At 58.2% G+C, this 24,467-nt stretch overlaps 1 protein-coding gene across 1 annotated transcript in view; it reads right to left on the bottom strand.

The window, feature by feature from the left end:
* Positions 1-3,355: 3,355 nt before the first annotated feature.
* Positions 3,356-24,467, bottom strand: part of LOC121274323 (phospholipid-transporting ATPase ID-like) — a 46,931-nt gene continuing 25,819 nt past the window's right edge. The window contains exons 10-16 of the mRNA XM_041181566.1: positions 22,375-22,558; positions 18,602-18,825; positions 17,406-17,489; positions 15,688-15,933; positions 6,270-6,408; positions 4,954-5,084; positions 3,356-4,123 (exon numbers count right to left, since the gene is read on the bottom strand). Of these exons, the coding sequence (XP_041037500.1) occupies positions 3,821-4,123; positions 4,954-5,084; positions 6,270-6,408; positions 15,688-15,933; positions 17,406-17,489; positions 18,602-18,825; positions 22,375-22,558 (1,311 nt within the window). The 3' untranslated portion in view covers positions 3,356-3,820. The remainder of the gene's footprint in view (positions 4,124-4,953; positions 5,085-6,269; positions 6,409-15,687; positions 15,934-17,405; positions 17,490-18,601; positions 18,826-22,374; positions 22,559-24,467) is intronic.

Below are 24,467 nucleotides of genomic sequence, written 5' to 3'. Positions count from 1 at the left end.
GGGGAGTGGGGAGAATGTGGGACTCGCTCCCGCGGGGAGTGGGGAGAATGTGGGACTCGCTCCCGCGGGGAGAGGGGAGAATGCGGGACTCGCTCCCATGGGGAATGGGGAGAATGTGGGACTCGCTCCCACGGGGAGTGGGGAGAATGTGGGACTCGCTCCCGCGGGGAGAATGTGGGACTCGATCCCACGGGGAGTGGGGAGAATGTGGGACTCGCTCCCGCGGGGAGTGGGGAGAATGTGGGACTCGCTCCCGCGGGGAGTGGGGAGAATGTGGGACTCGCTCCCACGGGGAGTGGGGAGAATGTGGGACTCGCTCCCGCGGGGAGTGGGGAGAATGTGGGACTCGCTCCCGCGGGGAGTGGGGAGAATGTGGGACTCGCTCCCGCGGGGAGTGGGGAGAATGTGGGACTCGCTCTCACAGGGAGTGGGGAGAATGTGGGACTCGCTCCCACGGGGAGTGGGGAGAATGTGGGACTCGCTCTCACAGGGAGTGGGGAGAATGTGGGACTCGCTCCCACGGGGAGTGGGGAGAATGTGGGACTCGCTCTCACAGGGAGTGGGGAGAATGTGGGACTCGCTCCCGCGGGGAGTGGGGAGAATGTGGGACTCGCTCTCACAGGGAGTGGGGAGAATGTGGGACTCGCTCCCGCGGGGAGTGGGGAGAATGTGGGACTCGCTCTCACAGGGAGTGGGGAGAATGTGGGACTCGCTCCCGCGGGGAGTGGGGAGAATGTGGGACTCGCTCCCGCGGGGAGTGGGGAGAATGTTGGACTCGCTCCCGCGGGGAGTGGGGAGAATGTGGGACTCGCTCCCACAGGGGGAGTGGGGAGAATGTGGGACTCGCTCCCGCGGGGAGTGGGGAGAATGTGGGACTCGCTCTCACAGGGAGTGGGGAGAATGTGGGACTCGCTCCCATGGGGAGTGGGGAGAATGTGGGACTCGCTCCCATGGGGAGTGGGGAGAATGTGGGACTCGCTCCCACGGGGAGTGGGGAGAATGTGGGACTCGCTCTCACAGGGAGTGGGGAGAATGTGGGACTCGCTCCCACGGGGAGTGGGGAGAATGTGGGACTCGCTCTCACAGGGAGTGGGGAGAATGTGGGACTCGCTCCCGCAGGGAGTGGGGAGAATGTGGGACTCGCTCCCGTGGGGAGTGGGGAGAATGTGGGACTCGCTCCCACGGGGAGTGGGGAGAATGTGGGACTCGCTCCCACGGGGAGTGGGGAGAATGTGGGACTCGCTCTCACAGGGAGTGGGGAGAATGTGGGACTCGCTCCCATGGGGAGTGGGGAGAATGTGGGACTCGCTCCCATGGGGAGTGGGGAGAATGTTGGACTCGCTCCCGCGGGGAGTGGGGAGAATGTGGGACTCGCTCCCACAGGGGGAGTGGGGAGAATGTGGGACTCGCTCCCACGGGGAGTGGGGAGAATGTGGGACTCGCTCCCACGGGGAGTGGGGAGAATGTGGGACTCGCTCCCGCGGGGAGTGGGGAGAATGTTGGACTCGCTCCCGCGGGGAGTGGGGAGAATGTGGGACTCGCTCCCACAGGGGGAGTGGGGAGAATGTGGGACTCGCTCCCGCGGGGAGTGGGGAGAATGTGGGACTCGCTCTCACAGGGAGTGGGGAGAATGTGGGACTCGCTCCCATGGGGAGTGGGGAGAATGTGGGACTCGCTCCCACGGGGAGTGGGGAGAATGTGGGACTCGCTCTCACAGGGAGTGGGGAGAATGTGGGACTCGCTCCCGCGGGGAGAATGTTGGACTCGCTCCCGCGGGGAGTGGGGAGAATGTGGGACTCGCTCCCACAGGGGGAGTGGGGAGAATGTGGGACTCGCTCCCACGGGGAGTGGGGAGAATGTGGGACTCGCTCCCACGGGGAGTGGGGAGAATGTGGGACTCGCTCCCGCGGGGAGTGGGGAGAATGTGGGACTCGCTCCCGCGGGGAGTGGGGAGAATGTTGGACTCGCTCCCGCGGGGAGTGGGGAGAATGTGGGACTCGCTCCCACAGGGAGTGGTCGAGGTGAATTGCAGAGATGGATTGAAGTGGGGGGGGGTGGGAGGAGAGCTGGATAAACACACGAGGGAGAAAAGAATAGAAGGATACGGTGATGGCCGGGGTGGGAGGAGGCTCATGTGGAGCAGGGAGCAGAGGGGCCGAATGGGGGGGGGGGGGAGGTGGGAATAAAATGAAGCCAGCTTCTGTTGGCATCTCCATCGTGAGGCCTGCTCTCCATAGCAACCGCCGGCGTGACGATGGAAAGCGGGCCCATCAACCGGAGACTGTTGAGTCTCGTAAATGGAGAGCGTGTGACTGAGAGAGCGGGAGAGAGAGAGAGAGAGAGAAAGAAAGAATGGTGGACGGGGCGGAAAGCGAGAAAGAATGGTGGACGGGGGCGAAAGGGAGAGAGAGCGAGAAAGAACGAATAGGAGATAAAGGGGCGAGAGTGTTGGGTGGGGGGTGGGGGTGGGGGTACAAGGCCCTGTCCGTGAATATTGTAACACATTGGATGCCAATCTTTCTCCCCACCATGACAACACATCTCTCTGACCTCGGTTATCACCGCGGGAAGGAGGGAGGAGCCTGTGGCCTACTCTCAAGGCCCCTGGTTTGCCAGCAAACACATCAGCTCCACTGGCACCGCCAAAAGCGCTCCCTGAACAGGCGCATGCCGGACCGAGCGGTTAAGGCCCTGCAACTTGGACGCTTCTCTGTGACCCCAGCCACCCCCACTCCCCTCCCACCCTACCCCCATGACCCTTGACCTCCAACACGGCTGCAAGCACCCTGGTCCAAGCCGCCTCCCCACCACCCCCTCACCCCGCTAGGCCGGAGCCTCACTCCTTGGGCTGACCCCTGGGAGACCCGGCCCCAACACAACCTTTTGCTTTGGTTACAACGATAGAGTCTTTCGAATCTTTGGTGTGTTTTTTTTTTGGTGGGGGGGTGGGGGGAGGGGTGGGCGGAGCTGTGCCTCCTCCCTCCACCTCCACCCCCACCCCCCCGAGATTGGTAGGGTTTTACCCGGAAGCCAAGTCTGTCGGCGTCGACAACCCCCACCTCATTCCCCCAAGGCATCCCAGAAAATACAGCCAAACGCCTTAGTCCAGGTCAAATGGGGGTCAACGCGCGGCGTGAACCAACCACCACCACCCCCCCCGCCAACTCTAGGCCTTCGAAGAGGCCGGGTTGACGCTGCGCCCCGATTGGCTGAGCCAACTCTTGACGCCAACGATGGGCACGGCACATCTCGAGTAGGGAGATGGTGGGCGAAGGAGGCTCCTCAGGCAAGATGGCGTCCCTTCCCCTCCACACCCCACCCCCCCCAACCGCCCCCCCCCCCCCGCCCCCACAACTTTCTCTTCCCCACAAGAAAAGGGGGTGGGAGAGGGCATTGATTGCCCTGGTCCCCCCTCACCCTCGCCCTGCCTGCCCGCTAACCCCCCCATGACCTCAAAGTAGGTGGGGTCAAGGGTCGCGTGCACCGGGGCAACCATTCCTGACAACAGTTGAGGGGGACTCCGATGGACTTCCCTGCTGTTCCTCCCATGGGGAAAAGCTTAAAAAAAAAAATGGTAAGTGGTGAAAAAAAATGGAAAATGCGTGAAAACAAATCAACCTCGTGTTCGCGGGTCAACAAATGGATTGTGGCAGGTTTTGGGGGTGAGGGGAGGGGCAGGGGGAGGCAAATCTTGGTTGTATCGTCTACCAGCTTGAATAGGAGAGATTAACTGAGTCTGTCCTTCCCAGGACAATCCTTCCTTCGGCTCCTCCTCCCCCACCACAGACCACCTTCCTTCCTCGCCGGCTCTTTCCGCCTCCTAATTCGAGGCCTCTTTCCCTCTCAGGACTTGGCACTCCTCGCTCACCACCGGGCTGGGGGTGTTGGCCTGGTCGTTCTTCTTTTTCCTCAGGGTGTCGATCCAGCTGGAGCTGGAGCGGGTGGCGAAGCTGGAGAGGGCCAGTGAGCTGAGCCGCATGTTCTTGCCAGAGGTGATGAGCTCGCCGAAGCCCTCCTGGTGCGAGAAGGCGTAGCCGGATCGTCGGGAGCCCGCCCGTCCTACCCTCCGCATGCAGCGGTGCTGAGGCTTCTGCTTCTTCCTGACCAGCTGCGTGTAGCGGACCTGAAAGGGGAGGGGGGGTGTGGAAGGAAAAGGAACACATCTTAGGGCTCGGAGAACCAAAATGGAGGCCCGAGGCCTGCAGTGCAGGATGGCAAGTGAAGGGCTTAGTCTCACAGGGCAAGAATCCAGAGAGGGCCCAGCCAACAGGGCAGGAAACTAGGGAAGGGCCTAGCCCCAAAAGGCAGGAATCTAGGGAAAGGCCTAGCCCCAAAGGGCAGGAATCTAGGGAAAGGCCTAGCCCCAAAGGGCAGGAATCTAGGGAAAGGCCTAGTCCCAAAGGGCAGGAATCTAGGGAAAGGCCTAGCCCCAAAGGGCAGGAATCTAGGGAAGGGCCTAGCCCCAAAGGGCAGGGATGTGGGAAGGGCATAGCCCCAAAGGGCAGGAATCTAGGGAAGGGCCTAGCCCCAAAGGGCAGGGATGTGGGAAGGGCCTAGTCCCAAAGGGCAGGGATCTAGGGAAAGGCCTAGTCCCAAAGGGCAGGAATCTAGGGAAGGGCCTAGTCCCAAAGGGCAGGAATCTAGGGAAGGGCCTAGCCCCAAAGGGCAGGATGCCCAGTGAAGGATCTAGGCCCAGTGGACAGGATGCCTAGGGAAGGTGCTAGTGCAAGTGGGCTGAAGCTTGGAGGGCAGGAGAAAAAGAGTAAATTGAGTAGGACCAAAAGAGGCCCTGGGTGTCAGCTCATTAAGGCCTTGGCCTCTCCTGCCCCATATCGTCCACCGAGCCGGCAAGGTAAAGTTACCAACAGGCCAGGGTACTTGCCCCACGAACTAGGCAGGGTATTTTACAAGGCCAGGCAGGGTAAGGAGAGAGAGAGAGATATGGGATCTTACCGTGTCAGCTAGCCTGGGCTTCAGGTCCAACTTGAGAAAACGGAAGGCAACAACTGGCATGATGCAGATGACGGTAGTTAAGATGATGGTGAACCACACGGTTGGCTGCACCAAGGTGTTGTTGGCATTGGCTGTGGGATAGACACAACGGGCAGTCAGGAGCTTGGCCACTGGACTTACACCCTGCAGATACCGACATCGCCTTTCCACAGTCAATCTCACCCACGGCAAGTAACTGGGGCTGATTTCACGCACGCAGTTTGTATAGGGCAACTACCCTCCACTCACTGCATTTTGGCAGAGAAATCGCTCCACTCAGCTGGGGTTTCAGTCACGAGTTCTGTTCGCTGTGGCTCACGGAGACTGAGTTTCGGTAAACACTGGAGGCTGCTTGTTTTAGTTGCAGGGACAGCTTAAATAGACATTGTAGACTGTTTTCTGTGCTGCACTGTAGAAACAGACTCTGTAGACTGCTTCAGTGTGCTTTTTAGATAGCCTCTATAAGCTGTTTGCTATAGTACACTGTTTAAATAGACTCTGTAGACGGTTTGCTGTAGTGCAGTTTAAATAGACTCTGTAGACTGCTCAAGTGCACTGTTTAAATAGACTCTGTAGACTGTTTGCTCAAGTGCACTGTTTAAATAGACTCTGTAGACTGTTTGCTCAAGTGCACTGTTTAAATAGACTCTGTAGACTGTTTGCTGTAGTGCTCTATTTAAATAGACTCCGTAGACTGTTTACTGTAGTGCGCTGTTTAAATAGCCTCTTATAGGTGGTTTACTGCAGTGCACTGTTTAAATAGACTCTATAGACTGTTTGCTGCAGTGCACTGTTTAAACAGACTCTGTAGACTGTTTACTGTAGTGCACTGTTTAAACAGCCTCTGTAGACTGTTTGCTCGAGTGCACTGTTTAAATAGACTCTGTAGACTGTTTGCTGTAGTGTGCTGTTTAAATAGACTCCGTTGGCTGTTTACTGTAATGTTTAAATAGCCTCTTATAGGCGGCTTGCTGCAGTGCACTGTTTAAATAGGCTCTGTTGACTGTTTGTGGCAGTGTGCTGTTTGAATAAATTCTGTGGACAGTTTGCTATAAATTTTGCCCCAACTCCAGTTCGCAGTGTGACACAGTTGTGTCAACGCTCACTCCCATTTCAAAAAAATACTTTGGTTACTCCACTTTACTTCTAGCAGTAACTGTACCCCCCTAACGTGCCCACCATAGACTTTGTAGATTGTTGGCAGCAACGCACTCTAGAAAAAGAGACTCTGCAGACTGCTTCAGGGACAAAAACGGAAAAGATATGCAGAGACTCACCAACAAACCGAAACTGGTTGGGGAATATTTCAAAGAGACTAGCACTTTGCATGGCAAACAGAATGGCAAAATATATGGCCAGGCTGCCCCAGATGAAGAAATGGTTGATGGCTGTCCAGTAGCCAGTGTCAAGTCCAATCTGTGGGTCAACAGCAGACAGGAAGTGAGGTCACATCACACAGGAAGAACATCCACCTCAGGTAGAATAGTTCACAGTAACAACAACAACTGGACTGAGCAAGGGCATTGACCAAAGCATCAAATTACTAGAACATCACCAGGAACTGTCCCCCAGTGAGAGTCAGCACCTTCAGGAACTGCCCCCCCCCAGTGAGAGTCAGCACCTTCAGGAACTGCCCCCCCATTGAGAGCACCTTCAGCAACTGTCCCCCCCAGTGAGAGTCAGGACCTTCAGGAACTGCCCCCCAGTGAGAGTCAGCACCTTCAGGAACTGCCCCCCCATTGAGAGCACCTTCAGCAACTGTCCCCCCCCAGTGAGAGTCAGCACCTTCAGGAACTGCCCCCCAGAGGGAGTCAGCACCTTCAGGAACTGCCCCCCCCCCCAGTGAAAGTCAGCACCTTCAGGAACTGCCCCCCCCCAGTGAGAGTCAGCACCTTCAGGAACTGCCCCCCCCAGTGAGAGTCAGCACCTTCAGGAACTGCCCCCCCCAGTGAGAGTCAGGACCTTCAGGAACTGTCCCCCCAGTGAGAGTCAGCACCTTCAGGAACTGCCCCCCAGTGAGAGTCAGCACCTTCAGGAACTGCCCCCCAGTGAGAGTCAGCACCTTCAGGAACTGCCCCCCAGTGAGAGTCAGGACCTTCAGGAACTGTCCCCCCAGTGAGAGTCAGGACCTTCAGGAACTGTCCCCCCAGTGAGAGTCAGCACCTTCAGGAACTGCCCCCCAGTGAGAGTCAGCACCTTCAGGAACTGCCCCCCAGTGAGAGTCAGCACCTTCAGGAACTGTCCCCCAGTGAGAGTCAGCACCTTCAGGAACTGCCCCCCCCCCACCAGTGAGAGTCAGCACCTTCAGGAACTGCCCCCCCGCCCCAGTGAGAGTCAGCACCTTCAGGAACTGCCCCCCCGCCCCAGTGAGAGTCAGCACCTTCAGGAACTGTCCCCCCCCAGTGAGAGTAAGGACCTTCAGGAACTGTCCCCCCAGTGAGAGTCAGCACCTTCAGGAACTGCCCCCCAGTGAGAGTCAGCACCTTCAGGAACTGCCCCCCAGTGAGAGTCAGCACCTTCAGGAACTGCCCCCCGAAGTGAGAGTCAGCACCTTCAGGAACTGCCCCCCCAAGTGAGAGTCAGCACCTTCAGGAACTGTCCCCCCAGTGAGAGTCAACACCTTCAGGAACTGCCCCCCAGTGAGAGTCAGCACCTTCAGGAACTGCCCCCCAGTGAGAGTCAGCACCTTCAGGAACTGCCCCCCCCCAGTGAGAGTCAGCACCTTCAGGAACTGCCCCCCCCCAGTGAGAGTCAGCACCTTCAGGAACTGTGTCCCAGTGAGAGTCAGCACCTTCAGGAACTGTCCCCCAGTGAGAGTCAGCACCTTCAGGAACTGCCCCCCCAGTGAGAGTCAGCACCTTCAGGAACTGCCCCCCCAGTGAGAGTCAGCACCTTCAGGAACTGCCCCCCAGTGAGAGTCAGCACCTTCAGGAACTGCCCCCCAGTGAGAGTCAGCACCTTCAGGAACTGCCCCCCAGTGAGAGTCAGCACCTTCAGGAACTGCCCCCCAGTGAGAGTCAGCACCTTCAGGAACTGCCCCCCAGTGAGAGTCAGCACCTTCAGGAACTGCCCCCCAGTGAGAGTCAGCACCTTCAGGAACTGTATCCCAGTGAGAGTCAGCACCTTCAGGAACTGTCCCCCAGTGAGAGTCAGCACCTTCAGGAACTGTGTCCCAGTGAGAGTCAGCACCTTCAGGAACTGTGTCCCAGTGAGCGTCAGCACCTTCAGGAACTGTGTCCCTGTGAGAGTCAGCACCTTCAGGAACTGTCCCCCAGTGAGAGTCAGCACCTTCAGGAACTGTGTCCCAGTGAGAGTCAGCACCTTCAGGAACTGCCCCCCCAGTGAGAGTCAGCACCTTCAGGAACTGTGTCCCAGTGAGAGTCAGCACCTTCAGGAACTGTCCCCCAGTGAGAGTCAGCACCTTCAGGAACTGTCCCCCCCCCAGTGAGAGTCAGCACCTTCAGGAACTGTCCCCCCCCCAGTGAGAGTCAGCACCTTCAGGAACTGTCCCCCCCCCAGTGAGAGTCAGCACCTTCAGGAACTGCCCCCCCAGTGAGAGTCAGCACCTTCAGGAACTGCCCCCCCAGTGAGAGTCAGCACCTTCAGGAACTGCCCCCCAGTGAGAGTCAGCACCTTCAGGAACTGTCCCCCCCCCAGTGAGAGTCAGCACCTTCAGGAACTGTCCCCCCCCCCAGTGAGAGTCAGCACCTTCAGGAACTGTGTCCCAGTGAGAGTCAGCACCTTCAGGAACTGCCCCCCCAGTGAGAGTCAGCACCTTCAGGAACTGTCCCCCCAGTGAGAGTCAGCACCTTCAGGAACTGCCCCCCCAGTGAGAGTCAGCACCTTCAGGAACTGTCCCCCAGTGAGAGTCAGCACCTTCAGGAACTGTGTCCCAGTGAGAGTCAGCACCTTCAGGAACTGTCCCCCCCTCAGTGAGAGTCAGCACCTTCAGGAACTGTCCCCCAGTGAGAGTCAGCACCTTCAGGAACTGTGTCCCAGTGAGAGTCAGCACCTTCAGGAACTGTCCCCCAGTGAGAGTCAGCACCTTCAGGAACTGTGTCCCAGTGAGAGTCAGCACCTTCAGGAACTGTCCCCCAGTGAGAGTCAGCACCTTCAGGAACTGTGTCCCAGTGAGAGTCAGCACCTTCAGGAACTGTGTCCCAGTGAGAGTCAGCACCTTCAGGAACTGTGTCCCTGTGAGAGTCAGCACCTTCAGGAACTGTGTCCCAGTGAGAGTCAGCACCTTCAGGAACTGTCCCCCAGTGAGAGTCAGCACCTTCAGGAACTGTGTCCCAGTGAGAGTCAGCACCTTCAGGAACTGTCCCCCCCTCAGTGAGAGTCAGCACCTTCAGGAAATGCCCCCCAGTGAGAGTCAGCACCTTCAGGAACTGTGTCCCAGTGAGAGTCAGCACCTTCAGGAACTGTGTCCCAGTGAGAGTCAGCACCTTCAGGAACTGTCCCCCAGTGAGAGTCAGCACCTTCAGGAACTGTGTCCCTGTGAGAGTCAGCACCTTCAGGAACTGTCCCCCCCTCAGTGAGAGTCAGCACCTTCAGGAACTGCCCCCCAGTGAGAGTCAGCACCTTCAGGAACTGTCCCCCAGTGAGAGTCAGCACCTTCAGGAACTGTGTCCCTGTGAGAGTCAGCACCTTCAGGAACTGTCCCCCAGTGAGAGTCAGCACCTTCAGGAACTGTGTCCCTGTGAGAGTCAGCACCTTCAGGAACTGTCCCCCCCTCAGTGAGAGTCAGCACCTTCAGGAACTGCCCCCCAGTGAGAGTCAGCACCTTCAGGAACTGTGTCCCAGTGAGAGTCAGCACCTTCAGGAACTGTGTCCCAGTGAGAGTCAGCACCTTCAGGAACTGTCCCCCAGTGAGAGTCAGCACCTTCAGGAACTGTGTCCCAGTGAGAGTCAGCACCTTCAGGAACTGCCCCCCCAGTGAGAGTCAGCACCTTCAGGAACTGCCCCCCAGTGAGAGTCAGCACCTTCAGGAACTGTGTCCCAGTGAGAGTCAGCACCTTCAGGAACTGTGTCCCAGTGAGAGTCAGCACCTTCAGGAACTGTGTCCCAGTGAGAGTCAGCACCTTCAGGAACTGTCCCCCAGTGAGAGTCAGCACCTTCAGGAACTGTGTCCCAGTGAGAGTCAGCACCTTCAGGAACTGCCCCCCCAGTGAGAGTCAGCACCTTCAGGAACTGCCCCCCCAGTGAGAGTCAGCACCTTCAGGAACTGCCCCCCAGTGAGAGTCAGCACCTTCAGGAACTGCCCCCCCAGTGAGAGTCAGCACCTTCAGGAACTGCCCCCCAGTGAGAGTCAGCACCTTCAGGAACTGTCCCCCAGTGAGAGTCAGCACCTTCAGGAACTGCCCCCCAGTGAGAGTCAGCACCTTCAGGAACTGCCCCCCAGTGAGAGTCAGCACCTTCAGGAACTGCCCCCCAGTGAGAGTCAGCACCTTCAGGAACTGCCCCCCAGTGAGAGTCAGCACCTTCAGGAACTGCCCCCCAGTGAAATCACCTTCAGGAACTGTCCCCCCAGTGAGAGTCAGCACCTTCAGGAACTGCCCCCCCAGTGAGAGTCAGCACCTTCAGGAACTGACCCCCAGTGAGAGTCAGCACCTTCAGGAACTGTCCCCCAGTGAGAGTCAGCACCTTCAGGAACTGTGTCCCAGTGAGAGTCAGCACCTTCAGGAACTGTGTCCCAGTGAGCGTCAGCACCTTCAGGAACTGTCCCCCAGTGAGAGTCAGCACCTTCAGGAACTGTCCCCCCCCCAGTGAGAGTCAGCACCTTCAGGAACTGTCCCCCCCCCAGTGAGAGTCAGCACCTTCAGGAACTGTCCCCCCCCCAGTGAGAGTCAGCACCTTCAGGAACTGCCCCCCCCCCAGTGAGAGTCAGCACCTTCAGGAACTGCCCCCCCAGTGAGAGTCAGCACCTTCAGGAACTGCCCCCCCCCCAGTGAGAGTCAGCACCTTCAGGAACTGTCCCCCCCAGTGAGAGTCAGCACCTTCAGGAACTGTCCCCCAGTGAGAGTCAGCACCTTCAGGAACTGCCCCCCAGTGAGAGTCAGCACCTTCAGGAACTGTCCCCCAGTGAGAGTCAGCACCTTCAGGAACTGTCCCCCCCCCAGTGAGAGTCAGCACCTTCAGGAACTGTCCCCCCCCCAGTGAGAGTCAGCACCTTCAGGAACTGTCCCCCCCCCAGTGAGAGTCAGCACCTTCAGGAACTGCCCCCCCCCCAGTGAGAGTCAGCACCTTCAGGAACTGTCCCCCCCAGTGAGAGTCAGCACCTTCAGGAACTGTCCCCCAGTGAGAGTCAGCACCTTCAGGAACTGTCCCCCCCAGTGAGAGTCAGCACCTTCAGGAACTGTGTCCCAGTGAGAGTCAGCACCTTCAGGAACTGCCCCCCCCCCCAGTGAGAGTCAGCACCTTCAGGAACTGTGTCCCTGTGAGCGTCAGCACCTTCAGGAACTGTCCCCCAGTGAGAGTCAGCACCTTCAGGAACTGTCCCCCAGTGAGAGTCAGCACCTTCAGGAACTGTGTCCCAGTGAGAGTCAGCACCTTCAGGAACTGCCCCCCCCCCAGTGAGAGTCAGCACCTTCAGGAACTGTGTCCCTGTGAGCGTCAGCACCTTCAGGAACTGTCCCCCAGTGAGAGTCAGCACCTTCAGGAACTGTGTCCCAGTGAGAGTCAGCACCTTCAGGAACTGTCCCCCAGTGAGAGTCAGCACCTTCAGGAATTGCCCCCCAGTGAGAGTCAGCACCTTCAGGAACTGTCCCCCAGTGAGAGTCAGTACCTTCAGGAACTGCCCCCCAGTGAGAGTCAGCACCTTCAGGAATTGCCCCCCAGTGAGAGTCAGCACCTTCAGGAATTGCCCCCCAGTGAGAGTCAGCACCTTCAGGAATTGCCCCCCAGTGAGAGTCAGCACCTTCAGGAATTGCCCCCCAGTGAGAGTCAGTACCTTCAGGAACTGTCCCCCAGTGAGAGTCAGCACCTTCAGGAACTACCCCCCAGTGAGAGTCAGCACCTTCAGGAACTGCCCCCCAGTGAGAGTCAGCGCCTTCAGGAACTGCCCCCCAGTGAGAGTCAGCACCTTCAGGAACTGCCCCCCAGTGAGAGTCAGCACCTTCAGGAACTGCCCCCCAGTGAGAGTCAGTACCTTCAGGAACTGTCCCCCAGTGAGAGTCAGCACCTTCAGGAACTACCCCCCAGTGAGAGTCAGCACCTTCAGGAACTGCCCCCCAGTGAGAGTCAGCGCCTTCAGGAACTGCCCCCCAGTGAGAGTCAGCACCTTCAGGAACTGCCCCCCAGTGAGAGTCAGTACCTTCAGGAACTACCCCCCAGTGAGAGTCAGCACCTTCAGGAACTGTGTCCCTGTGAGCGTCAGCACCTTCAGGAACTGTCCCCCAGTGAGAGTCAGCACCTTCAGGAACTGTGTCCCAGTGAGAGTCAGCACCTTCAGGAACTGTCCCCCCCTCAGTGAGAGTCAGCACCTTCAGGAACTGTCCCCCAGTGAGAGTCAGCACCTTCAGGAATTGCCCCCCAGTGAGAGTCAGCACCTTCAGGAACTGTGTCCCTGTGAGCGTCAGCACCTTCAGGAACTGCCCCCCAGTGAGAGTCAGCACCTTCAGGAACTGTGTCCCTGTGAGCGTCAGCACCTTCAGGAACTGTCCCCCAGTGAGAGTCAGCACCTTCAGGAATTGCCCCCCAGTGAGAGTCAGCACCTTCAGGAACTGTGTCCCTGTGAGCGTCAGCACCTTCAGGAACTGCCCCCCAGTGAGAGTCAGCACCTTCAGGAACTGTGTCCCTGTGAGCGTCAGCACCTTCAGGAACTGTCCCCCAGTGAGAGTCAGCACCTTCAGGAACTGTGTCCCAGTGAGAGTCAGCACCTTCAGGAACTGTCCCCCAGTGAGAGTCAGCACCTTCAGGAACTGTCCCCCAGTGAGAGTCAGCACCTTCAGGAACTGTGTCCCTGTGAGCGTCAGCACCTTCAGGAACTGTCCCCCAGTGAGAGTCAGGACCTTCAGGAACTGTGTCCCAGTGAGAGTCAGCACCTTCAGGAACTGTGTCCCAGTGAGAGTCAGCACCTTCAGGAACTGCCCCCCAGTGAGAGTCAGCACCTTCAGGAACTGTGTCCCTGTGAGCGTCAGCACCTTCAGGAACTGTGTCCCAGTGAGAGTCAGCACCTTCAGGAACTGTGTCCCAGTGAGAGTCAGCACCTTCAGGAACTGTGTCCCTGTGAGCGTCAGCACCTTCAGGAACTGTCCCCCAGTGAGAGTCAGCACCTTCAGGAACTGTGTCCCAGTGAGAGTCAGCACCTTCAGGAACTGTCCCCCAGTGAGAGTCAGCACCTTCAGGAACTGTCCCCCAGTGAGAGTCAGCACCTTCAGGAACTGTGTCCCAGTGAGAGTCAGCACCTTCAGGAACTGCCCCCCCAGTGAGAGTCAGCACCTTCAGGAACTGCCCCCCAGTGAGAGTCAGCACCTTCAGGAACTGTCCCCCAGTGAGAGTCAGCACCTTCAGGAACTGTGTCCCAGTGAGAGTCAGCACCTTCAGGAACTGTGTCCCAGTGAGAGTCAGCACCTTCAGGAACTGTGTCCCAGTGAGAGTCAGCACCTTCAGGAACTGTGTCCCTGTGAGCGTCAGCACCTTCAGGAACTGTCCCCCAGTGAGAGTCAGGACCTTCAGGAACTGTGTCCCTGTGAGCGTCAGCACCTTCAGGAACTGTGTCCCAGTGAGAGTCAGCACCTTCAGGAACTGTCCCCCCCCCAGTGAGAGTCAGCACCTTCAGGAACTGTCCCCCAGTGAGAGTCAGCACCTTCAGGAACTGTCCCCCAGTGAGAGTCAGCACCTTCAGGAACTGTCCCCCAGTGAGAGTCAGCACCTTCAGGAACTGTGTCCCAGTGAGAGTCAGCACCTTCAGGAACTGCCCCCCCAGTGAGAGTCAGCACCTTCAGGAACTGTCCCCCAGTGAGAGTCAGCACCTTCAGGAACTGTGTCCCAGTGAGAGTCAGCACCTTCAGGAACTGTGTCCCAGTGAGAGTCAGCACCTTCAGGAACTGTGTCCCTGTGAGCGTCAGCACCTTCAGGAACTGCCCCCCAGTGAGAGTCAGGACCTTCAGGAACTGTGTCCCTGTGAGCGTCAGCACCTTCAGGAACTGTGTCCCAGTGAGAGTCAGCACCTTCAGGAACTGTGTCCCAGTGAGAGTCAGCACCTTCAGGAACTGCCCCCCCAGTGAGAGTCAGCACCTTCAGGAACTGTCCCCCAGTGAGAGTCAGCACCTTCAGGAACTGTCCCCCAGTGAGAGTCAGCACCTTCAGGAACTGTGTCCCAGTGAGAGTCAGCACCTTCAGGAACTGTCCCCCAGTGAGAGTCAGCAACTTCAGGAACTGCCCCCCCAGTGAGAGTCAGCACCTTCAGGAACTGTCCCCCAGTGAGAGTCAGCACCTTCAGGAACTGTGTCCCTGTGAGCGTCAGCACCTTCAGGAACTGTCCCCCAGTGAGAGTCAGCACCTTCAGGAACTGTGTCCCTGTGAGCGTCAGCACCTTCAGGAACTGCCCCCCAGTGAGAGTCAGCACCTTCAGGAACTGTGTCCCTGTGAGCGTCAGCACCTTCAGGAACTGTCCCCCAGTGAGAGTCAGCACCTTCAGGAACTGTCCCCCCCCCAGTGAGAGTCAGCACCTTCAGGAACTGTCCCCCCCCCAGTGAGAGTCAGCACCTTCAGGAACTGTCCCCCAGTGAGAGTCAGCACCTTCAGGAACTGCCCCCCCAGTGAGAGTCAGCACCTTCAGGAACTGTGTCCCTGTGAGAGTCAGCACCTTCAGGAACTGTGTCCCTGTGAGAGTCAGCACCTTCAGGAACTGTGTCCCTGTGAGAGTCAGCACCTTCAGGAACTGCCCCCCAGTGAGAGTCAGCACCTTCAGGAACTGTGTCCCTGTGAGCGTCAGCACCTTCAGGAACTGTCCCCCAGTGAGAGTCAGCACCTTCAGGAACTGTCCCCCCCCCAGTGAGAGTCAGCACCTTCAGGAACTGTCCCCCCCCCAGTGAGAGTCAGCACCTTCAGGAACTGTGTCCCTGTGAGAGTCAGCACCTTCAGGAACTGTGTCCCTGTGAGAGTCAGCACCTTCAGGAACTGTCCCCCAGTGAGAGTCAGCACCTTCAGGAACTGTTTCCCTGTGAGCGTCAGCACCTTCAGGAACTGCCCCCCAGTGAGAGTCAGCACCTTCAGGAACTGTGTCCCTGTGAGCGTCAGCACCTTCAGGAACTGTGTCCCTGTGAGCGTCAGCAAGGAACGGGAAGAGGGAAAATGGAACAAGCCAGACAGAAGGAGTAAACGAGAAAGGAGTGCGAGATAGACAGAGAGATGCAGTAGGACAGAGAGGGAGAAAGCAGGGTAAGAGGGTGAGAGGTGGAAAGCAAGGGATGAATGGAGACAGGAAGTGTGAGCGGGTGTGATGGCGGGAACGGGATGGAGATTTTAAAAAGGTACAAAACAGAGGTTTGAACGGTTCTGTGACGCACCCCAAGGATGGATAGCCCACCAGTTCGCATCGTGTTCACAGGACAGCAAGAGTGAGGTACAGCAGGGTCTAACTGCAAACCCCCCCACCACCCCCCCACCCCACCGAGTCCCCCACCCATCCACACCCCAGAACGTTCGTGTTAATTACTGGGGCCCCGTGCCCGAAGCCTGAGGCCTACCTACCTGCACACTGACCACAATCACCAGCGAGGTTGCCACGGTGACGGCGAAGGACTGGTAGTCGGCCATATGAGTGCCGTCATCCCGCGTAGAGTCAGAGAGGGTCCCATAAGGGATGAAGAAGAGGATGATGGAGGTGTAGATGCCCTGGGCGATGCAGATGAAGAACTCGCGCTTGTTGAAGAGGAGGTTGAGCTGACCAGGCTCGTACAGCTTCGGGTACTGCAGGCTCCGCTGCTCAGGGACATCCTGTAGGGAGGGGACCACACGCACCGTCAGACATTACCGCTGTGGGGGCAGGGGAGGGGGGGGGGTGGGGTAGGAACGTCCCATAGTCCCTGCAAGACGCACGCTGTAGTCGGCCAGCTCCCTCTCTCCCTGCCACACCCCCCGTGCGATGCACACTCCAGTCGATAGGCTCCCTCGCTCCCTATGTGGTGCAAGCTGTAGTCGGCCAGCTCCCTCTCTCCCCATCCCCAGTGTGATGCACACTTTAGTCGACAAGCTCCCTCTATCCCTATGTGGTGCACGCTGCAGTCAACTGGCTCCCTATGTGGTGCACGCTGCATTCAACTGGCTCCCTCCACCACCTGTGCGATGCACACTCTAGTCGACAGGCTCCCTCGCTTCCTATGTGGTGCACGCTGTAGTCGGCCAGCTTCCTCTCTCCTCACCACACCCCCCGTGCGATGCACACTCCAGTCGATAGGCTCCCTCGCTTCCAACGTGGTGCACGCTGTAGTCGGCCAGCTCCCCCTCTCCCCGTTACACCCCCCTGTGTGATGCACACTCCAGTTGATAGGGTCCCTCGTTCTCTATGTGGTGCATGCTGTAGTCGGCCAGCTGCCCCTCTCCCCGTCACACCCCGTGCGATGCACACTCGAGTCGATAGGCTCCCTCGTTCTCTATGTGGTGCCCGCTGTAGTCAGCCAGCTCCCTCTCTCCCTGTCACACCCGCCGTGCGATGCACACTCCAGTCGATAGGCTCCCTCGCTCCTTATGTGGTGCACGTTGTAGTCGACCTGCTCCCCACCAACCCCATCACCACCAATGCCCGCCCACCACCACCACCACCACCACCAACGCCCCCCGCGCGATGCACACTCTAGTCGACAGGCTCCCTCACTCCCTACGTGGTGCACACTGTAACCGAGCAGCCCCTTCCCTCCTGTGCTGCACACACTGCAGTCAGCCGGCCCCTGCCCGACCCCCGTGCGACGCACGCTGTAGTCGACCAGCCCCCTACTGCCTATGCGATGCACGCTGTGGTCGCACAGCCCCTCCCCCGCGTGCAGCGCAACCTGTAGCTGAGCTCGTCCCTCCCCCACGCCCCTGTATGACGCACTCTGCGGTCAACGGCTCTCCCCCACCTTCTCAAGGGGGGGGCAACTAGGGAAGGGCAATAAACGCCGGGCCCGGCCCAGAGAAGCCCACAGCCCGGAGATGAATTAAAAACAAAACAACTCCGTCCCCGAGAGAAACTCTACACTCGGGGTTTCCACGGAACGGGACCCGGGATGAGGGACTTCAGTCTGTGTGGGAGAGACCGGGAGAAGCTGGGATCGTTCTCCTCAGAGCGGAGAAGGTTAAGGGGGAGATTGAATCGAGGCGTTCGGAATCAGGAAGGGGGTTCGGACAGAGTAAATAAGGAGGAACTGTTTCCACTGGGCCGGAGGGTCGGTAACCGGTCAGTCAGCGCTTTGCGAAACTGTTTCACCTACCTGATCAAAAACTCCCATGGCCAGCACAGGTAGAGACGTATAGACAATATTGTACAATGTGATGAAGTATTGGTCATACACCGTCTAATAGGGGGACAATGCAGAAGGAACAGTCAGAGTTACAGTCAGAGATGGACCGAGTTGAGAGCTTAATACTCACACAGAGCCGCATCCGCTCGCAAAAACAAATACCCCCAGTTTCTCAAGCGTTGCTGCTAAATACAAGCAGCTGCAAGAGCAGGTCAGAGGCTGGGACTCCTGCGGTGAGTAACTCACCTCCTGACTCCCCAAAGCCTGTCCACCATCTACAAGGCACAAGTCAGGAGTGAGATGGAATACTCTCCACTTGCCTGGATGAGTGCGGCTCCCACAACACTCAAGAAGTTCATCACCGTCCAGGACAAAGCAGCCCCACTTGATGGGCACCCCATCCACAAACATTCACTCCCTCCACCACCGACGCACAGTAGCAGCAGTGTGTGTATCATCTACAAGATGCACTGCAGCAACTCACCAAGGCTCCTTCGACAGCGCCGCCCAAACCCATGACCTCTACCATCTAGAAGGACAAGGGCAGCAGACACATGGGGAACACCCACCACCTGGAAGTTCCCCTCCGAGCCACTCACCACCCCGGCTTGGAAATATATCGGCCGTTCCTTCACTGTCGCTGGGTCAAAATCCTGGAACTCCCTCCCTAACAGCACAGTGGGTGTACCTACACCACACAGACAAAACCCTGGAACTCCCCCCCTAACAGCACAGTGGGTGTACCTACATCACACGGGACAAAATCCTGGAACTCCCTCCCTAACAGCGCCGTGGGTGTACCTACACCACACGGGACAAAATCCTGGAACTCCCTCCCTAACAGCGCCGTGGGTGTACCTACACCACACAGGACAAAATCCTGGAACTCCCTCTCTAACAGCGCCGTGGGTGTACCTATACCACAGGGCAAAATCCTGGAACTCCCTCCCTAACAGCACAGTGGGTGTACCTACACCACAGGGACTGCAACGGATCACCCCACCCCCTCCCCCCACCAACCTCCTCAAGGGGGCAATTAGGGATGGGCGACAAATGCTGGGCCCAGCCAGTGAGGCCCACACCCGGCGGAGTGAACGAGGAGCCTTATCGTTGACAGAACGCCAACACGAGAGGCAGGAATGGCGCAGGCGCGTGTGTCTGGATACCTGGGCCGAAAACCCGCAGAAGAAGCCAAACCAGAAGTGGACCATGGTGAAGGCAAAATTCTTGTAGAAAAAGTAACAGAGGAACTTGCACATGCGGAAATAGGACCAGCGGCCGTGCACCAAGAGCAGTCTCTGCAGGAACTTGAACTGGGATACGGAGTAGTCAGAGGCTAGGACTGCCTGAATTCCCTCTTGTCCACTGATCCCCACTCCGATGTGAGCAGCTAGGGAAGGAACAACAGGCCGATTAGCCCAGCATTCGGATAGCGCCCTCCACACAGTACAACCCAGCAGGAGGCTTCACAGCGGCGCTAATCGGACAGGGCCTGACCCCGAGGCTCACGGGGAGATGTTAGGGACGGGGTGGCTGACAGCTAGGTCAAAGACTTCAGCTTTAACGAGGGTCTTAAAGGGGGGAGAGAGAGGGGGGGGGGGGGGGGGGGGGAGAGAGGTTTAGGGAGGGAATTCCAGAGCTCAGGGCCCCCCCCAGGCAGCTGAAGGCACGGCCGCCAATGGTGGAGCGATGGGAATCAGGGGATGGGCGAGAGGCCGGAATTGGAGGTGTGCAGAGATCTCGGAGGGTTGTAGGGGCTGGAGGAGGTTACAGGGATAGGGAGGGGTGTAGGGGCTGGAGGAGGTTACAGAGATAGGGAGGGGTGTAGGGGCTGGAGGAGGTTATAGAGATAGGGAGGAGAGTAGGGGCTAGAGGAGGTTACAGAGATAGGGAGGGGTGAAGGGGCTGGAGGAGGTTACAGAGATCGGGAGGGGTGTAGGGGCTGGAGGAGGTTACAGAGATAGGGAGGGGTGTAGGGGCTGGAGGAGGTTACAGAGATAGGGAGGGGTGAAGGGGCTGGAGGAGGTTACAGAGATCGGGAGGGGTGTAGGTTCTGGAGGAGGTTACAGAGATAGGGAGTGGGTGTAGGGGCTGTAGGAGGTTACAGAGATAGGGCGGGGTGTAGGGGCTGGAGGAGGTTACAGAGATAGGGAGGAGTGTAGGGGCTGGAGGAGGTTACAGAGATAGGGAGGGGTGTAGGGGCTGGAGGAGGTTACAGAGATAGGGAGGGGTGAAGGGGCTGGAAGAGGTTACAGAGATAGGGAGGGGTGTAGGGGCTGGAGGAGGTTACAGAGATAGGGAGGGGTGTAGGGGCTGGAGGAGGTTACAGAGATAGGGAGGGGTGTAGGGGCTGGGGGAGGTTACAGAAATAGGAAGGGGTGTAGGGGCTGGAGGAGGTTACAGATATAGGGAGGGGTGTAGGTGCTGGAGGAGGTTACAGAGATAGGGAGGGGTGAAGGGGCTGGAGGAGGTTACAGAGATAGGGGGGGGTGAAGGGGCTGGAGGAGGTTACAGAGATAGGGCGGGGTGTAGGGGCTGGAGGAGGTTACAGAGATAGGGAGGGGTGTAGGTGCTGGAGGAGGTTACAGAGATAGGGAGGGGTGAAGGGGCTGGAGGAGGTTACAGAGATAGGGAGGGGTGTAGGGGCTGGAGGAGGTTACAGAGATAGGGAGGGATGTAGGGGCTGGAGGAGGTTACAGAGATAGGGAGGGTGTGGGGAGGGAATTGGAAAACAGATGGAGAATTTTAATCGGGGGGTTGCCAGTCCAGGATTCAGTGTGGGTCAGCGAGCACACAACAGGGCGATGGGTAGACGGGACTCAGGGTGAGTTTCGAACATTCCCCACCCCCCCAGTTGACCCTCCTCCTCCTGCATCTGCGACACTCGCACACGACATACTATCCGAGCCTAGTTTGGTGGTGGTGGTGTTGGGGGGGGGGCGGGGGGGGCTTCACAGGGAGGCTCGAATTACCTCCTCCCCCAAGGTACAGAACAGTGGGCTGGGGGGGAGGAGGGGAAGGTGCTCTGATGCCACTGGCCACACCGTAAACCGTGGCCCTGATCCAAGGAGGGTCACCCAGGCCAAAGCCTGAGGCCTACAGGCCGCTGCGCCTCTACTGGCCTCTCAGTGCCACCCCTCCGGGCCAGGGGTCTGGCTCGGCATTTGCCCCTCGACATTTCCTTCACCTCACAAGTGTCCACCTCGCAGGAGGAGTGGGGAGAGCCAGTGGAAACTAAATGACCCATTTTTAAGTTGGAGAAGAGAGGGATTGTGTACACAAGTCACCAAGGACGTCAGGGTGAGTTGAGAAGCCCGTTTAAAAAATACATACGTGATCCTTGGCTTTAAAAATAGAGGCATGGAGCACAAAAGCAAGGCCATTTGGCTAAACCCTGTATAAAAAAAAGGCTCTTAGGCCTCAGCCGGAGTATCGTGCCTGATTCTGGGTCCCTCACTTTAGGATGTCAAGCCCGTGAGGAGGGTGCTCTTTGGAATTCGTACCTCCAAGAACTATATGATTTATTCAAAAAAATCGGAAGGGCATTGAATTATTTAGACACTCTCTCCCGAGTTGTTTTTTCTCTCTAGAAGGTTACAAGTTCACTTTGGCCCGTGGGCAAGCTGCATTTATCCGAGAAATCGCACCACTTCAGCTAAGTGACCAGCAAGACACCTGGGGAGATGAGAGTTACTCTGTTTATTCGAGTTAAAATTTATGGGGAGAAAAACCGCCATTGCCAGGCTGTGGGCTCCTGCTGATTGGCTGAAAAATACCTGGCCTGGGAGAAGTTCTGCCTCAACGTGTCTCTTTTGAACTATGCGTGTGTCTTGGGAGCAAACCGTGAAGGAAGGTTGACTGCAGGCCAGAGTACAGCCAAAAAATTCTCATCGTGGTATAACTCGCCTGTGAGGCGGCGACAGGGGAGAGTTAATGAAGACAGCGCTTCACTGAAGATCCTTTGGAAAGGACTTCCAGGTCATTACAGTGACCAGCGCTCCTGTCTTCACACACAGGAGCACCAATCCGACAGCGTCAAGACCTTTTCGAACTTCATCCTTTTTTTTATGTGAAGTATTCCCTTATGCCAACCTCTGCAGAGACCTTATTTGTCGTGTCCTTTGTTTTCTATGGGTGTGGGGTGGGATTTTAAAAAGGGGTAAATCTTTACAGTTCCGGATTACAAATTGAATGCCTACCAGTTTTGAAACTTGTTTTTAAAATAGAACTTTTGTTTCGTGATAAAATCAATCAGGCTGACTCTATTGAAAGAAGCCTGGTTAGAGTCTCCTTTGCTCTGGATCTAGCAGTGCTGAAGGGAAACAGCTGGCCATTTTGGTGGGGGATATAACCATTCACACTGATGGTGCGAGCTCTGGAGTAGTGGGGCCAGAGAAACTGCGCACTCTTCCCTTCAGGGCCATAACACTACAAAGGAGGTATACCCAGAACGGGACCAGGGATGAGGGGCTTCAGTTCACGTGGAGAGACTGGGAGAAGCTGGGATTGTTCTCCTCAGAGCGGAGAAGGTTAAGGGGGAGATTGAATCGAGACGTTCGGAATCAGGGAGCGGGTTTGGACAGAGTCAGTAAGGAGAAACTGTTTCCACTGAGCAGGAGGGTCGGTAACCAGAGGGGACACAGATTGAAGAGAATCGGGGAAAGGACCAGAGGGGGAGATGAGCAGAGTTTGTTTTTATTTACACAGCGAGTTGCTGTGATCTGGAAGGTGCTGCCTGAAAGGGCGGTGGAAGCAGATTCAATAGGAACTTTCAAAAAGGGGGGGGGGGGGAAATTGGATAAATACTCGAAGGGGAAACAGTTGCCGGGATATGGTGGGGGGTAGGGGGGAGCGGGATGAATTGGATAGCGCATTCAAAGCGCCGGCACAGTCAGGAGGGGCCGAAGGGCCTTGCTCTCTGACTCCAGGCGGTACTCACTCTTTATCATGCTGACGTCGTTGGCCCCGTCGCCGATCGCCAGGGTAACAGCCTTCTTGTACCTCTTCACCAACTCCACAACCTGGGCCTTCTGGAGGGGGGTTACTCGGCAGCAGATGACAGCCTTGCAAGCACAGGCCGTTTCCAGGAATTCCAGCTCCATATCGGCTTCCAGAGCGTGGGCCTGCACCAACACATCACACTCAATACCCGCATGGAACTTCACCACCCAGGAGCACGGCCGCTCGGCCCATCTGCTCAGTGCTGTTCGGTGCTCTTCCCAGCCCATCACTGTCCCACATGGACACCGGCTCCTCCCTCCCTCGCAATCCCCCTCCCTCCCTCCCACACTCGCAATCCCCCTCCCACCCTCACTCGCAATCCCCCTCCCTCCCTCACGCCCACACTCGCAATCCCCCTCCCTCCCTCCCTCACGCCCACACTCGCAATCCCCCTCCCTCCCTCCCTCACGCCCACACTCGCAATGCCCCTCCCTCCCTCCCTCACGCCCACACTCGCAATGCCCCGCCCTCCCTCCCTCACGCCCACACTCGCAATGCCCCGCCCTCCCTCCCTCACGCCCACACTCGCAATGCCCCGCCCTCCCTCCCTCACGCCCACACTCGCAATGCCCCGCCCTCCCTCCCTCACGCCCACACTCGCAATGCCCCGCCCTCCCTCCCTCACGCCCACACTCGCAATGCCCCGCCCTCCCTCCCTCACGCCCACACTCGCAATGCCCCGCCCTCCCTCCCTCACGCCCACACTCGCAATCCCCCTCCCTCCCTCCCTCGCAATCCCCCTCCCTCCCTCCCTCGCAATCCCCCTCGCTCCCTCACGCCCACCCTCGCAATCCCCCTCCCTCCCTCACGCCCACCCTCGCAATCCCCCTCCCTCCCTCACGCCCACCCTCGCAATCCCCCTCCCGCCCACCCTCGCAATCCCCCTCCCGCCCACCCTCGCAATCCCCCTCCCTCCCACCCTCGCAATCCCCCTCCCTCCCACCCTCGCAATCCCCCTCCCTCCCACCCTCGCAATCCCCCTCCCTCCCACACTCGCAATCCTCCTCCCTCCCACACTCGCAATCCCCCTCCCTCCCACACTCGCAATCCCCCTCCCTCCCACACTCGCAACCCCCCTCCCTCCCACACTCGCAACCCCCCTCCCTCCCACACTCGCAACCCCCCTCCCTCCCACACTCGCAACCCCCCTCCCTCCCACACTCGCAACCCCCCTCCCTCCCACACTCGCAACCCCCCTCCCTCCCACACTCGCAACCCCCCTCCCTCCCACACTCGCAACCCCCCTCCCTCCCACACTCGCAACCCCCCTCCCTCCCACACTCGCAACCCCCCTCCCTCCCACACTCGCAACCCCCCTCCCTCCCACACTCGCAATCCCCCTCCCTCCCACACTCGCAATCCCCCTCCCTCCCACACTCGCAATCCCCCTCCCTCCCACACTCGCAACCCCCCTCCCTCCCACACTCGCAATCCCCCTCCCTCCCACACTCGCAATCCCCCTCCCTCCCACACTCGCAATCCCCCTCCCTCCCTCACGCCCACACTCGCAATCCCCCTCCCTCCCACTCTCACAATCCCCCTCCCTCCCAGACTCACAATCCCCCTCCCTCAGGCCCAGACTCACAATCCCCCTCCCTCAGGCCCAGACTCACAATCCCCCTCCCTCAGGCCCAGACTCACAATCCCCCTCCCTCAGGCCCAGACTCACAATCCCCCTCCCTCCCTCGCTTGGGCCTGCCCCTCCCTCCGTCCTTCCCTTGTTCGGCCCTGCCCCTCCCTCCCTCGCGGCCCCCTCCCCCTCCCCCTTGCACCTTGCCCCACTTTCAGATACCAGCTCCCTCATCTCTCACACGGATGACAGAATGTGCATTTTTCTAGCGCCTTTCACCACCTCAGGACATCCCAAAGGGCTTATCAGCCAATGAAGGAGTTTTGCTTCTCCGTGTGCTCCTTGTCGCAATGGAGGTTACGTGGCAGCCAATTTGCGCACAGGAAGATCCCATAGCCAGCGATGTGATAATGACCCCAGATCATTTTTTTAAAATGTGGTGTTGGTTGAGGGATTAATTT

The sequence above is a fragment of the Carcharodon carcharias genome (assembly GCF_017639515.1).
Source record: "Carcharodon carcharias isolate sCarCar2 chromosome 36 unlocalized genomic scaffold, sCarCar2.pri SUPER_36_unloc_1, whole genome shotgun sequence".
In the NCBI taxonomy this organism is placed as follows: domain Eukaryota; kingdom Metazoa; phylum Chordata; class Chondrichthyes; order Lamniformes; family Lamnidae; genus Carcharodon; species Carcharodon carcharias.
Note: the sequence above shows the minus strand (reverse complement) of the source record. Positions and strands in the feature narration are given on the sequence as shown.